General features: G+C 49.6%; 2 protein-coding genes across 9 annotated transcripts in view; one reads left to right on the top strand and one right to left on the bottom strand.

Annotated features, from left to right (window-relative positions):
• The window catches only part of ANAPC15 (anaphase promoting complex subunit 15), a 34677-nt gene extending 23481 nt beyond the window's left edge, over positions 1–11196 (top strand). Inside the window, exons 3-9 of one of the 8 annotated variants that reach the window (XM_081061670.1) lie at positions 3449–3654; positions 4556–4598; positions 8035–8155; positions 9552–9681; positions 10234–10293; positions 10574–10711; positions 10874–11196. In XM_081061670.1, the coding sequence (XP_080917796.1) occupies positions 3643–3654; positions 4556–4598; positions 8035–8155; positions 9552–9681; positions 10234–10293; positions 10574–10711; positions 10874–10921 (552 nt within the window). In that variant the 5' untranslated portion in view covers positions 3449–3642 and the 3' untranslated portion in view covers positions 10922–11196. Of the gene's footprint in view, positions 1–3448; positions 3655–4555; positions 4657–8034; positions 8156–8366; positions 9051–9353; positions 9398–9551; positions 9682–10233; positions 10294–10573; positions 10712–10873 lie in introns of those variants that run through there. The other 7 variants (XM_081061672.1, XM_081061675.1, XM_081061674.1 and 4 more) reach the window with 7 other exon arrangements.
• A 636-nt stretch (positions 11197–11832) lies between these two features.
• TOMT (transmembrane O-methyltransferase) lies at positions 11833–14254 on the bottom strand (the record flags this gene model as incomplete). The annotated part of the gene is made up of 3 exons (XM_081061661.1): positions 11833–12153; positions 12637–12833; positions 13927–14254. 3 exons carry the CDS (start codon positions 14252–14254, stop codon positions 11833–11835), a joined length of 846 nt encoding a protein of 281 aa, XP_080917787.1.
• Positions 14255–15441: the final 1187 nt, after the last annotated feature.

Raw genomic sequence — 15441 nt, 5'->3', positions numbered from 1 at the left:
AACAAGGGGGAGGTTGGCTCTAGGTGGACAGGAAGGCAGGGTCAGATCTTGCCTACGTGGCAAGGACTTCGGCTCCCAACCTAAAAGCAGTTGGGGGCAGGAGGAGTTTTAGGCTGCTGTGTGAGGTTTGGAGTGCATGCAGGAGACTAGTCGATTATTACAATGGTTCAGGTTCCAGGGAATGATATTCTGGACAAGAGTGGGGCCTGGAGATGCAGGAAAGAGATGCGGCAGTGGGAGTGAGAGGGACATGTCAGGGAACCAGAGTCCAAGTTCACAGCAGAATGGGAGAAAAGTGACTAGTCACTCCCCCTGAACCCCTGCTCCAAAATGGTGCCTACTCAACAGACTTTTAAAACACGAATTTATTTTTAAAATTGTGTTAAAATATACACAATATAAATTTTACCATTTTAAGTGAATAGCTCAGTGACATTAAGTACATTCACATTGTTGTGCAAGCACCACCACCATCCACCTCCTTTTTAATCTTCCCAAACAGAAGCTCTGCACCCATCCAACACTAACTCCCTATGTCCCCTCCCCAAGCCCCTGCCACCACCATTCTGCTTTCTTATCTCTATGAATCTGACTCCTCTAGGTACCTCGTACTAAGTGGAATCATACAGTCTTTGACCTTTTGTGACTGGCTTATCTCACTCAGCGTAATGTCCTCAAGGTTCAGTCATGTTGGTACTCAGCAGTTTTTAAGGTAAAAACTGGATATAAAGGTTGCTAAAACTATGAGGTAAACACTGAGGAAGCAGAGCAAAGGGAAGGCTGTGAGAAATGTGGTCAAAGGATGAGGCCTTTGCTTTGTGCTTTCTTCACAACAAATAAGGAGCAGCCCTTACGATTGCACCCCACCCCCACAGCACACACCTGAAGGAGGTGCCTTGCTCCCCAACCTCCACTTATAGCTTGCTGATGTGCCTGGGTCTCCCCACCTGTGTCTGCCCAGGGTGTGTGACAGTGTGATTCAGTGTCTGTCTGGGCATGAGGATCGGTAGGTACCTGCCTGTGTATTCATTTGCTATTGGTATCTTAACAAATTACCACAAACTTTGTGGCTTAAAGATAGAACTTTATTATCTCACAGTTCTATAAATTACAAGTCAAACATGGGTCTCACAGGGCTACAGTCAAGGTGTCAGCAGGACTGCATTCCTTTCTGGAAGTAAGGATCAGTTCCCTTGCCTTTTCCAGCTTCTAGAGGCTGCCTGCGTTCTTTGGCTCACGGCCCCTGTCTCCGTCTTCAAAGGCAGCCGGGTAGCATCTCTGACTTTTTCCTTCCTCACATCTTTTTGTTTTCTAACCACAGCAGGGGAAAATTTCCTGATTTTAAGGATTTATGTAAATAGATTGGGCTTCCCTGGATAATCTGGGCTAATCTCCCCATTTTAAAGTCCTTAACCTCAATCACATGTGCACTCTCTTTTGGCATGTAAAATACGAGGTCTGTCAAGTAAATTCGTGAACTTGTTGCAACAAGGTTGCTAACCTTTTTTTGGTATCAGAGGGATTATTCATTATGAATTTGTACCAACTGGAAAACAGTTAATCAAGTTTACTATTTGGAGTGCTGAAAAGGCTGTGTGAAAAGGTTAGACGACCTGAACTTTTCACCAGTAATTCGTGGCTCTTGCATCACGATAATGTACCAGCTCACGTGGCACTGTCTGTGAGGGAGTTTTTAGCCAGTAAACAAATAACTGTATTGGAACACCCTCCCTACTCACCTGATCTGGCCCCCAGTGACTACTTTCTTTACCCAAAGATAAAGGAAATATTGAAAGGAGGACATTTTGATGACATTCAGGACATCAAGGATAATTCGACAACAGTTCTGATGGCCATTCCAGAAAGAGTTCCAAAATTGCTTTGAAGGGTGGACTAGGTGCTGGCATCAGTGCATAGCTTCCCAAGGGGAGTACTTCGAAGGTGACCGTAGTGATATTCAGCAGTGAGGTATATAGCACTTTTTCTAAGATGAGTTCACGAACTTAATTGTCCAATCTCGTATTCACAGGTTTTGGGATTAGGACTCAGACATATTTGGCGGGGGGGGGGGGGGGGACTTTATTCTGCCTCACATACCTGTGTGCTGGGAGAGTATGATGGTGAGTGTTCATGTTTGTATAGTTTGTGTTCCTTCAGCTATTGCCTTCAATACAGTGGCCCTCTCTTCCACTTTTGTTTGTTTTTGCTTTGGTCAGAGTGAGGAAACCTTAGCTTCAGTAAGCAAATATATACAAATCCACCATGCAAATAGGGGCCTGGTTTGAGCACCCCTCCTGGCTGTCTAGGGAATTGGAAGAGAATCCAGAGATCACTTCTAACTCATCTATCCATCCTAAATTCAGAGTCAGGCCCAGAGAGGCCCCAGTGACTATTTGGTGACCAGAAAATAAACGCGCTGTTCAGTGACTCTGAGGTAGAGGGAACATTATCCCCCAGACAAAGATGTCCTCCCTCAGTCAACGTAATCAGTGGGGCTCTCCAGCCTGCCCCAGCATTCCTTCCACATGCTCACTCTCCTGCCTGGACAATCCGCTCATTCACCCCACATCCCAGTGCCTGCTCAGAAAGGCCCCTCCCACCTGCAAGATTTCCTCTTCCTTCTCTCTGACTCTAACTCTGAAGCATCCTTCAAGACCCAGGTGAAGTCTCCCCTGCTTGCCTTTCTCAATGTCTCCTTGCCCTCCTCCAAGGATGTGTGTCATCCTTGAAGGACAGGGTCCTGTTTCTCTCACAGTGCCTACCACCAAGATGACCGCAAGCAGGCCCTCCGTCGTTGCCGTGCACTGAGCCTGTGTTTTTGCATGTGCTGTGCCCTCTTGTCTACAATATCCATTCCCTCCTGTGAGGCCTCATCTCCCTGAGGAGCCCTCCTAACGCCCTCTCCCACGTGTTGCCTTTCTCTTATCAATGTTGCCACTCTTCTCAGAGCCTAGCTCCACTGTAGCATTTGTACCATATAATCACATGAACTATAATTCAATTCCATTAGAGTGAAGGAAAAAAACCCATATTGTACAAATGTTTCTTGTGTGGCTACTCTGTGCCAGGCCCTATGCTAGGTGCTAAGGAAACAGATGAATCAGAGACCTGTCCTCAGCACCTAATGATTTGCTTTATGCCTCCCAAACTAGACTAGGGGCTTCCAGAAGATGAGGACTCAGATTTGATTCTTCTGTGGGTCCCCATCACCAAACACACACTGGTCCTTAAGGAAGCTTTGTGGAATGAGTGCAAGATTGACGTTCTGGAGTTGTATCTTCAGCTCAGACAAGCCACTTCACTTTCCACATTTCTCCTATGATAACTGGGGCCAGGAATCCCAGGGCTGGGGTGAGAATAAATGAAACTATGAATGTGAAAGCCTTTGAAGACCAAATATCCCTCGGTATGCATGAAAGACAGTGATGGTCCTTCTGTCTTCTACCAGGGCCAGCCACACTCTTCAAGAATTGTGGAAGCAGCTCTCACTAGCTTTGAATTCACATCTGTCAGCTCTGGCACTTCCTGAATCCTGGAGAATTCTCTGACAGCCATGGATTTCTCCCTTCAGCCTATGGATTGTTGGGACATCCCCATTGTGCCTCCTGCTTTCAGCTCAGGCCCTGGCTTGTGTAAAACGCAATGAAGGAGCAGGTAACATGTCAGGACAGAAAGGGTCAGGTCTGGGAAATGTCTTCCAGGGACTCAATCAGAACTGAAGACGTGGTTGGGATGTTATGTTAGAGAAAATGGAAGCTGGGGCATAGAACGGAAAGCTCCTGCCTGGAGTTCCCAGCAAGTCAGCAATAGGGCTAAAGTAAGACCCAGAAATCCTGGCTCCCATTCTGTCCACTCCATCTGAGGGCCACTAAAGCCTTTCTCCATCTGAGTCCCTATAACATTCTTTCTTATTTCTCTCTCCATCCCCAGACACCTAGTTCTGCTCAAAAGGATTCTTACTATTTTCCAAACATCATCTGCTTTTGACTTGATGCCCTTGCATGTTATATGCTTCTTTGTATATCCCTTTCTCTTACTTATGTATCTACCAAGTGAACTCCTACTCATCCCTCAAGGCCCACTCAAATGTTTCCTTCCCTGGAACAAAAGTGTAAACTCAATTTATCCAGAATTCTTCATTTCCCTCCTCTGTGCCCTCATAACACTCTCTACATACATATTTCTTTTAACATTTACTTCCCTCCTCTATAATGTCTATAATTGTCTTAGTCCTCACTAAACTGTATTTTTCTCTAGGAGAGGGATTATTTATACTTCATCTCTGTGTCCAAGGGCCAATCAAGGTGTCTGGCAGTTGGCTGGCACTCAGTAAATGTTGACCAAACAGTGGAACAAATTAAGGAATATGAGGCAAATTACTTAACCTTTTAGAGTCTTAGTTTTATTATCGTTAAAATGAAAGAAAGTCAAACAGACACTTGGCAAGGATAAATGGTGATGATGAATGTAAAACAAATGGCACCATTTGTTTTGGAGCCAAAAATAGGGAACTTTTCAAAATTTTCACTTCTCTCTCCCCTTTTCCCTCCCCTAGGTAACCAGTCACCGTGACTTATTGAACCTGGCTGGGGACCTTGGTAAGAAACTCTAGGTTACTGGAGGATTTCCACCAGGCCAGAGCTGTCAGGAAGAATGGTAGGCAAAGGGTGCTGGGGGGTATGAATCCTGTAAGGAAAAGAAGCAGGAGAGACTAATGGAGACATAGGCCATGGGAGGAGCAGATAAGGAATCCAGGAGAAGGGAGAAGTCAGGCGGGGTCCTGGGGACATAGAAACCCTCAGTCTGTGCCCTTAAGGAAGTTGTGGTCTGCTGGGGATACACATAGAAACACAATTTTGTACAGAACTAGGCTGTAGTCAATCACTGCCTCCTTCCCAATAACCCTTCTTTCCCTGGCTTGCAGGGTACCACCCAACTCACCAGGCTTTCTAATCTTTTTGGCTCTCCTTTGCAGTCTGATTTGCTGCTTCTCCTAATTTCCTCAAATTCTGATTTTCGAAGGAAACTATTTTCCATCTATACTCACTCTTTTGGTGATCTCATCCAGACTCATGGCTTTAAATACCACCTATGTGCTGATGACTCTTAAATTGCTATGTCCAGCCTAGATCTCTCCCCTGACCTTCAGACCATATGTCCCCTCTGCCTCCCCAACATCTCTAGTCTAATGGACATCTGAAACTCATCACACCCAACAAATGAGCTCCAGATAGTTCCACCACAAAACAGCACCTGTCTTGTCTTTTCTGTCTCAAGAAATGGCAACACCCGTCTTCCAATTGTTCAGGCCAAAAATCTTGGCTCCTTTCTTCTTCCGATATTTCATATCCAATCTGTCGGCAAACACTGTCTCTGCCTTCTAAATACAGTTGACTCTTGAATGACATGGGTTTGAACTGCATGCGTCCACTTATTCGTTGATTTTTTTTTTCAGTACGTATCTGTACTGTTTTCAATCTGCATTTGGGAGTCTGTGGATGTGCAGGGCCACCTGTATACATTGATCTATGCCATTTTATATTGGGGAATTGAGCATCAGGGGGATTTTGGTACCTGTTGGGGGGAAGTCAAAAGTCATATGCAGATTTTCGACTCCATGTTGTTCAACTGTATATTCAGAATTCAATCACTTCTCATCCGAGCCTCTGGATTATTATAATAGGCTCGCAGCTGGTCTCCCTGATTGTGCCACTGTCCTCTCTGAATCTGTTCTTCATAGAACATCTGGAGTAAGTCTGTTAAAATGTAAATCAGAATGTGATGAGCCCCTGCACAAAACCATTCATAGAATCCTCAACATGGAATAAAAACCAAACTCCTTAGGACCTGCAAATCTGTGCTACCATGTTTCCCCGAAAATAAGACCCAGCCAGACCATCAGCTCTAATGCGTCTTTTGGAGCAAAAATTAATATAAGACCCAGTCCCACATTATATAATATTGGATCTTATATTGTATTAAAATAAAACCAGGTATTCTATTCTATTCTAAGACCTGGTCTTATATTATGTTAAAATAAGACCAAGTCTTACATTAATTTTTGCTCCAAAAGACGCATTAGAGCTGATGGTCCGGCTAGGTCTTATTTTCGAGGAAACATGGTATCTGGCTCCTGCTACCTCTCTGTCCTCATCTGCTCTTACTCTCCCCAGGGTACACTATGCTCCACCTATTTCTAGGCCCTTTGCACTTGCTCTGTCCCTAAAATGCTCTTCCCTAAATATCAGAATAATGTTCTCTCCCCCCTTCAGACCTTTGAGAATCACCTTCCCAGTAAGGTCTTCCTTGGTTCCCCTATCTAAAATATAACATCTTCCCTACCAATTTTTTATTCCCATTTCTCTATCTTATCTCCTTAGTATTCACTACAATCTTAAAACTATATATTTTATCTTCTTCATTGTTTATCTTTCTCATCAGAATGGAAGCTCCATGAGGCTTTTTTTGTCTGCTTTGTTCATTACTGTATATCGACTACTTAGAATATTGACAGGTATATAATATAGTAAGACACTCAATAGGTATTTGTTGAATGAATGAAAGAAAAGGGTGGTCTTTTCCAAGAGACAAATTTCATTCTTTAATGAAAACTTCGTAACAACTAGAGCTGCTTGGAAACATAATCATGTCGATATGCACACTACATGACCTCTTAAACGTGTTATCTCATCAAATCCTCACATCAGTCCAGGATAGAAGGATGGCTGGGCAGAGATTATGATGTTGGTTGAAGAATCTGAGTCCAGACAAGGGAAAAAAGACTTGTTGAAAGTCACATCTGGTCAGGGCAGGAGTGGAATTGTGGATTGTTGGCCATGAAAGAGGTTGGTGGATGATGGAGCTTAACAGGAGTTGGATTTGAAGGACTTGGGAGAGTGAGTCAGAGGTTACTAGAACAGCACCATCGGCAAAAGAGTGGGAGAGATGATGAGCCTGACCACTAATCAGATTTGACCCAGGCCTGGAGAGAGTAGCTGAAGTTCCCAGCAGCAGAATGTGGTATTGACTCGTCACTTCAGCTCCTACATAATCTTGAATGCAGAACTAGATAGGCAATCTTAAGAGATCAGTGAGACCACTGTGGGTCTGCAGGGTCTAGCTTCCCAACTGGACTGTGAAGTTTCTGGGGCAGAGACCATGTTCTGAGATTTATCCTCAGCTTCTTGCAGAGCCTGAGGTACAGAAGGAACTCAAATATTTCTGTTGAATGCATACATAGATGAATGTATACACCCAAACAGGAAACTGAAGGTGAGAGAGGATAGACAGGAGCAGCATAAAATCACCCAGGAATTCTGGGTTAGTAGCAGACTGATTTTCCTGGGACGCAGTGCTACTGTGCTAAAGGTCCAGCTACTCGCTGCATGAAAGCCAAAACTCGAGAGACAAAGCCAAAACTGGAGAGATGAGGTTGTTGGAAAGGAAAGCAGGTTTATTCAAAATGCTGGCATCCTAGGAGGATGGCAGACTCCTGTCCAAAGGCTATTCCACCGCGCTCTTCAGCGTGGCCAGAAGGGGCGTGACAAAGGAAAGAGTGGGGAGGGGAAGGTGGTCTTGGCCAGGACTGAACAGTTATTGAAACTGGTCTGGAGTAAATACAATCACTGAAACTGGCATGCATAGTAAATGTATAGTAAACAGAGTCATTAAGGTTTGGCAGGAGGGGAGGAGAGCAAAGAAAACTCTCAAAAAGTCCTAAGCTAAACTACACTGTTAAATCGAATTACACCAGAGGTTTGAATCTCAAAATAGAAGATACAGAGTCACCCTTACAGCAGCAGAACAGTTGCAGTACTATTGCAGGTTACGGACAGCTATTTTTCAGCAGGGGATTGGCGAGCAATTACTGTTTGTAGGCAGATGGGTGGAGTTAAATGGAGCCGTTGGGGTGGGGCCGGGCTGGAGAGGCCGATTGGCTGAGTTTCAAGGCGGGGCCAACAGAGTAGGCGCGGCAAATTTGCATCCCAACAATATCATTAAGGTCAGTAACATCACATCCGGTCTGGCGGACAGGATCGGAAAACAAAAGGAGACCAAAGACGCATGCGTTTGGTGTGTCCCAGATTCTGGTGGGTCCTTCCGTTCAGGCAGCGAAGTACTTCCGGGTCGTCGCCCGCGGCCGCCTCCCGGCGCGGTAAGTACAGAGGCAAGGCTGCGTCTGCTGTCTCCGAGCCCCTTCTTTCCCCTCCCCAGAGAAACCTCGTTCCCCTGATGCGCCTCCTCAGGATCTCCTTGTTCAGACTCCTTTCAACATTAGCGAGCTCCAGCTCATTGGCTGCTTCCTCGAGACTAAGCCCCACCCCGCACACAAGATCCGTCACTCGTTGACATCACTTCCTGTCACCCAGCAGGCCTTCCAGTTAATTGGCCCTATTCAGGCCCCGCTCCTTTCGCCTTTAGCAACCCTGTTAGGGCAAATGCCTGTCTGAATCCCGCCCCTGCCTTCTTCCTGTTGGTCAACCTTACGGTGATTATCATAAAAAGCAAAGAATGGGCGGTGGCTTGGAGGCGCAGGATTGGGTTTTCGGAGCGTCGGTCTCTGCGCGTGTCAGTGATTGTGGGACGTGGGGGTGGGTACTGTTATACCTGTTACGCGGGCCGGGAAGCTGAGGCCCACGGGAGGTCCGCGACCGACTCCGGATCGGTCTGATCAATTAGGGCAAAAGCAGAGCTAGGTCCTTTTCCCCTGCTCACCTCTGTGCCGGGCCTGCATCTCTTCCCCGCGGGAGTTCAGTGCCCAAAGTCACTGTGTGACCTAGAGCCACTCGTTGCCTGTCGCTGGGCCTCAATTTTCCTGTGAGCTGAAAGGTTTTGATTCAGATTCTCTGGGACCTCCCTGCTCAGCTCCCTCAGCTGCTTAATCCGAGCTGAATTTATTTGTTCTCACGTGTCAGTGCATCCATTCAACCTTCCAGCTGCTTATTTCTACCTTTACCAATGCCTTTAGAGTGCCTGAGTGAACCATACGTGCACGTGGGAAGCTCCCCCCGCCCCCCGCCCCAATTTGGCTGCGGTTCGTGAGACGGGTGGTTAGTGGCCTACATTTCTGACCCTTGGGGGGTTTGGTATGGACCATGAGAGACGGGCAAACAGGTCTTAGTGTTTGGCAGATACAGAGAGACAGGTTCAGTACAGCCCTGCTACCTATAGTTTTGTCTAATTCTGTCCTGCTCGTCTACATTTTGGATTCCTAGCTCTACATTTGGCGTCCATTCTCTTCCTCGAACAGCTTATAAACAGCTTTACTTATCCATAAAGTAAATTACCTTGCTTATCAGAATAACGGTGAGGGTGGTATAACGGTTATTGTCCCATTTTACAGATGAGGAAACAGGCTCAGAGAGGTTGTGACTTGGCCAAGGTCAAACCGCTAGTAGTAAGTGGTGGAGCCGGGTATCAAACCCAGGTCTGTCTGATTCCCACAGGGAAGGGCTGCTTCCCCACTCCCTTCCACTCCACCCCATCCCCAAATCAAACTCTAACCCAGATCACAAAAAGGTTAGCTGGATTCACCTGACCTTTTCCCTCAGTCTAGGAGCCATGTCCACCTTGTTCCCCTCCCTCTTCCCCCGTGTGACTGAGACACTGTGGTTTAATCTGGATCGACCTTGTGTGGAAGAGACGGAGCTGCAGCAGCAAGAACAGCAGCATCAGGCCTGGGTGAGTGAAGACCTAGCAGGGTGGTCCCGCGTCCCCACTTCACTGGCCATGACCTAGCCTTAATCTGGAGACCTGCCCCAGAGGAGCTTTCTGCTTTGGACTGGGAATAATCTGACTGGGAGCTGGGCGGCGGGGGTGGGAGGGTAGGAGAGGGGCCTGGCTTCTCATCTTTGTGTTACCCTAATTTGCCGGCGACCATGGGACCTCTGGGCTAGATCGGAGCCCAGGCTCTTTTCCCTAAAGCATAGGAAATAATAATTTTGAGTATTTATTAAGACCTAGCAGATGTCATGTTCTAGGCTGATATAGTCTCTCATTTCACCCACATCATAATCTTATAAGAAAACCGAGGCCCAGAGACTGTATGTAGTTAGATAAAGTTTATAAGTCAGTGGCAGATGGCAGGAGAGAAAGGGATTGAATATTCCTGAGAACTGGAAGGAAGCTTCTCCTCCACACTTGGAGCCTTCTTGGGGGCAGGGTGCTCCAGTGCCGTGCCCCTGACGTCCCTGCTTGGGCCCTGGCCCTGCTTTCCTTCACCTTTGGCCACAGCTCCAGAGCATCGCAGAGAAAGACAACAACCTGGTACCTATTGGCAAGCCGGCCTCAGAGGTGAGTGGAGCCCAGTTGGACTAAGGTTCTGCTCTAATTGCCTCTGACTCCAGAGCAAGTGTGGTCCTCAGCTCTGGGTGGAGCCAGAGGGGAGCTGGAGGGGGTGGGCACTGGGCCCAGAACTAAGGTCCTACAGAACAGGCACCAGTCTGCTACACTGAAGCGGGGCAGGTTTGGGGAGAGGGTCGTTTGTCGTCCCCAGAGAGGCGCCAAGTGGGCCAGGCCTTGAACGGGTCCCAGCAGGCCTGTAGAGTCTACAGGCTGTCCCCTGCCTCATCAGCACTATGATGACGAGGAAGAGGAGGATGAAGATGATGACGAGGATAGTGAAGAGGACTCAGAGGATGATGAGGACATGCAGGACATGGACGAGATGAACGACTACAACGAGTCACCTGATGATGGAGAGGTCAATGAGGTAGGCGGGGCCTGAGGGACGGTCTCTGCTGGGCCCCGGCCCTTGACCTAGTGGGTGTTCAAGGGGCGCAGAAACCCTAGATCCAGGCCGGAGCAGGATCTGGGGCTGGGGCTGGCTGGGTGGCTGAGGCCCCTCCCCACTCACACCCAGCCTTCTCTCCAGGTGGACATGGAAGGCAACGAACAGGATCAGGACCAGTGGATGATCTAGGCAGACAGGGCAGTGTGGCCTCGGGGAGATTCCAGGCCGGCCAGCCTACCCCGTACCTCCTGCAGAACCAGCTGATGGCCTGAAATCTCACCTTCAGGCACCGCCTCGGCTGCTGTCAGGACCCGGTTTCCTTGGCCTCTTCCAGGCTGTCAGTCTCCCTTGAATCCCCAGGGCCTGAGCCCACCCCACCTTTCTGGACAGTACTTGACCCCTTGGTTGCCAGGTGTAGTCTCTTTCTATCTTTAATAAAGACACAGGACTGATTTTCCCCCTCATGTCTATTCCCTATTTGTTGGGGGGGCCCGAAGGAATCTAGCATCTTCTCTTGAGCTTTGGGGAGAGGGCACTCAAGGGACTTCAGGCAAACCTACCTGGCCCTGTGGGCTAGAGCTAGGGAAGGCCAGGTGGAAGGCCTGGGCCCAAGGTCCATTGCCATGTCCTCTGGCACAGCTTGTACCAGCCATTCCTACATGGCCTCTAACTCTGTTTATCGTTTCCTTTGTTCCCACCTGCAATGGCATGGGTTGGGGAGGGCAGGCTTTATGAGTCTCAGAGCTGGGAGGCCACTATAGCTCTCCCAGCTTCCTTGATGTTAACAGAGCGGATTAAGTCTCAGAGCAGGGCAAGGACTCCTCAAGTAACCCAGCAAATCAGTGACAGAGCTGGGGTGGGAGCTAGGCCTCTTGCCTGTCAGTTCATGGCTCTCTGGAAGGAGGGATGCCAGTGGGGACCAAGCAGCCTGACAGAACTTCATGCCTCAGGTGAGTGGGGCAGACGGGGGAGGAGAGCCTCACCGGCCCTGAGCCCAGCATGTATATCAGGCCACAAGCAGGGAGGGGAAGGGATGTTCTGAGGTCCTTTCTTGGGTGGGTGTGGGGTGGGGCAGCAGTAAGTACCCCTGGGTCTGGACCTCAGCCAGGCCCTGAGTAGGTGAGCTGGGCTATGCCATCCTTGATGGCAGGGAAGTCTGGGAGGCCAGTATGATGGAGGCGGCAGCGGTAGCGGCCACAGCTCTTGGCGTACTGCAGGAAGCGGGGTGCACCAGGGAAGACCACGTGGTCAGCCAACACTGTGGCACCAGCTGGCAGCAGGGCATGGGCCTCCAGCAGCTGCAGGTCCCGCAGGTAACATCGGGGCCGGTGTGTCAGGAGCACCACGTCAGCCCGACTCAGCTGGTACTGGGTGCGTAGGCGCGGGATCACCTCCTCTGAGCTACCCACGATGAGCTCCACCTGTGGGGGTGGGCGGAGCTAGAGGTGAGGGTGGGAGCGATTGTTCTCCTCTGCCAGACCCCAGCAGGACCTGGTTTCCTATATGCCAGGCCCTGGTCTAGGTCTCTACCAGTGTTCTCCCATTTCTTCTGGCCTCAGAACCCAAGATGTCGGGGTCAGTATTGTGATTTCTGTTCTGCCAATGAAGGAGCTGACATTCAGAGGATAGGTGGTTTGTCCAAGGTCACAAAGCTAATAAGAGACAGACTAAGGTTTGGACCTAGATTTGCTGGGCTCCAGAGACCTTCCTCCTAACTAGTTCTTTGTCACCTAGCAGCAAATGACTTGGAACAGGAGGAAGGAGCTCACACCCTTCAGGGTCGCAGTTCCCTATGTGGAGCTGCTTTCTTCTCCTGAGTGGAATTCCCTCACTGGGGAGGCCTGGCCAGGGCAAGGCCAGGGGGTAGCAGGGAAGAGACCAGTGTTGGGGAAGTGCGGACTGACCGTGCGCTCATCGAAACCAGCTAGGCGGATGAGTTTTTCAGCCACCGCTGCTGTGCGTGGGTCCCGTTCTACAGTGAGAAGACGACTCCCAGGGGGGAGGGCACGGGCGATAAGCAGTGTGGAGTAGCCGCAGTAGGTGCCCAGCTCCAGCACACAAGCAGGGGCCTTCTCTTCCACCAACCGCGTCAGGATCTGACCTATGAGGGGAGATGGCTATTGCAGCAGACTTGGGAGATGGATGCAGGCTCCTGACAGAAATCTCAAATGCTTACTGCAGCCCCCAACCAGCTGGGATCTTATCTCTCTTGGACGACGGCCCCAGCTACCCCACTGGTCCTCCAGCCCCTCCAGGCTTGCTTCCTTCAGTGTAGTCTTCACACCAGCCACTGGGAATCTTTCCGACAAATCTAACACTATCACTCCCTGGTTCCTAAGATCCTAAAGGCCTCTGGGATTGCACTAGGGATCCTCAGCCTGACATTCAGCGTCTTCTTGGACTGATCTTATCCGATCGTTCCAGTTTCAGCTCTCAGTTTTTCCCATCTGTAGGCTGTACCACAGCCCTCCCAAACACTCACTGTGCGCAGGGTCAACCATTCTGCCTGATTCCTTCCTGCTACATTATTAGTCTATCCTCATTTGCCTGGCCAACTTGAAAGCGATCCTTCTAGGCACAGTTCAATTGCTGCTTCCTCCAGGAGAGACTAGGCAGAAACAACCACCGGGCTTCTGAGAGACCATCTTCCAGGCTCCTGAGAGACCTTTCCTAGAACTTGCAGTTCCATTCCCCTTGATTTTTTTAAATTAGATATTTCTAACCTTGGAATTGGATGATTTTCTTAAATAAGATTCTAAAAGCACTTACTTGTGCTGGGAGCTGGGACTCAGACAAATCCAGGCAGACAGAATCCCTGACTGGGATGTAGGGGCCATGGTGGGGGAGAAAGGCTCAGACCCAGATCATTACAAAGTTCTGGTTATGTCCTGGGCTGGTTATTCCCCTGTGCATTATGCCTCCTTTGAGGCCAGCATCTGAGGCTGATTCATCCCTGTGGCCTACATCTACCTCGTCTCCTCCAGCACCCAGTACAGGCCTGGTACAGGAGGTGGCAATAAATGTTTGCTGGATGGAATAACTTTGCCTAGCCCCCTCATTTCCGGAGAAGAAAAAAGAGACCCGTAGAGGATCAAGAACTTGCCCAGTTCACCCAGTAAGGCAGTGACAGATCCCAGCTCTTCCTTCACCATCTTGGGGGTGCTTCCTGGAGCAGAAGGCTAGGCAACACTGACCTTTGACAGGCCCCATGTGGCTCAGGTACTCGCAGTGGCTGCTCCAGTGGTCCAGGGTGGTAAGGATGTGACTGGGGTCCCCAGGCAGGCCGTGGGTGAGCACATAGCTGAAGGCCCGCTCCTCAATCCGCAGCCCTGACAGGCAATCTCGGAGGCTCCGCAGCAAGACCGCACGCACGAGCAGTCGGAAATGGTGTCGGTACCGCACCAGCAATGTCACCACCAGTGGCAGGAAGGCCAGCGCGATGGCAGGGGACATGGTCCCTTCCTGCACCCTGGGGTAGAAGGAGGCAGGGAGGGAAACCCACACCTGCCATTTGCCTGTCATTTGTGCAGCCCTTACCAGTAGTAATTATCTCTCTACTTGACAAACCGTGCTCAGAACGGCTGTCTTTTGTCCAAACTCACACAGCAGAACCAGGATTTGAACATCTCAAGCCCATGTACTTTCAGGGATTCCATGCAAAATTCAGAACCCAACCCCAAACCTCCTCTTCCCACTTCCAGCTCCTGGTCCCATCTTCACCTTGCTCCTGCTAGCCGTTTCCCCTCATCTCTGTTGTCACCCTTCTTCAGGACCCCTTTCACCAGTTCCCCTGAAATATCCTCCTCTCACCCTCCCCCCTGCCTGCTTGGTCTCTGACTGATTACCGTGTAACAAAAGCACAACTTTGCAGTCAGAAACCCCTTTACTGTCACTGCTCTTCCTTCGTAAAAGGCGATCAAAACACTCCATAAGATGTTAGGATGAGATGTCCTCCCCACCCCATGACTTTCCCTCTGCTCTTTCTGCAGGGGTGGAAAGAGTCCTTGATTCTTTATTTTCTAGTTCTATCACCCCTCCCTGCATTCCTCTCTTCTTTTCTCTCTCAGGATTCCCTTCACACGTACACACACACACGCTCAGCCCTCTTCCCCCCAGCCCACTATGAGGGATAATCGCCCTGGACCCTTGTGAAGCTGCTGCTGGTGGTGAGGACTACAAATGAAAGTCGGAGTGTATGAGTGGGTGTGAATAGGTGAGTGATGCTGCATTTGAACTGGTGTGCTTGGGAACCCACACTCAAGGGCCCTGCTTACCTGGGCTGGAGGCTCCTGCTTGGGGAAGATCGCAGCATAGGACAGGAGGGGGAGTCTTTGGGGAGTGGGTGGAGAACCCTGAGGCAGTCTGGACTTGCTCTCAATTATTGATGCTCTGGCTGCTGCTGTCACCTGAGACCTGCAGTTCAAGTTACTAGCACCAGGGCCACGCTGGAGCTGCCTCCTACCCCTCGGGGGCCTCACAGAACTCACAGGACTCCTGAGTCTTGATTTGAGGAGCATTAGAGCTGTACTGCGTTTGGTGGCCTCCCTTCCCACCCCTTGGATGAAGACATGGGGTACAGGGTGAGCCAAGGTGTTGGGAGCGTCCGAAGGCTCACAGGCTGCGCTGCAGTCTCTTCCCGCAAGTTAGACGGACTAACCCCCGAGAGACTCAGAGCCCCAGGACCTACCTGGCACTGACTGAGGCCTCCG

The sequence above is a fragment of the Rhinolophus hipposideros genome (genome assembly GCF_964194185.1).
Source record: "Rhinolophus hipposideros genome assembly, chromosome: 10".
NCBI classification, from domain to species: Eukaryota; Metazoa; Chordata; class Mammalia; order Chiroptera; family Rhinolophidae; genus Rhinolophus; species Rhinolophus hipposideros.
This window is presented reverse-complemented; position numbering and strand designations above follow the sequence as displayed.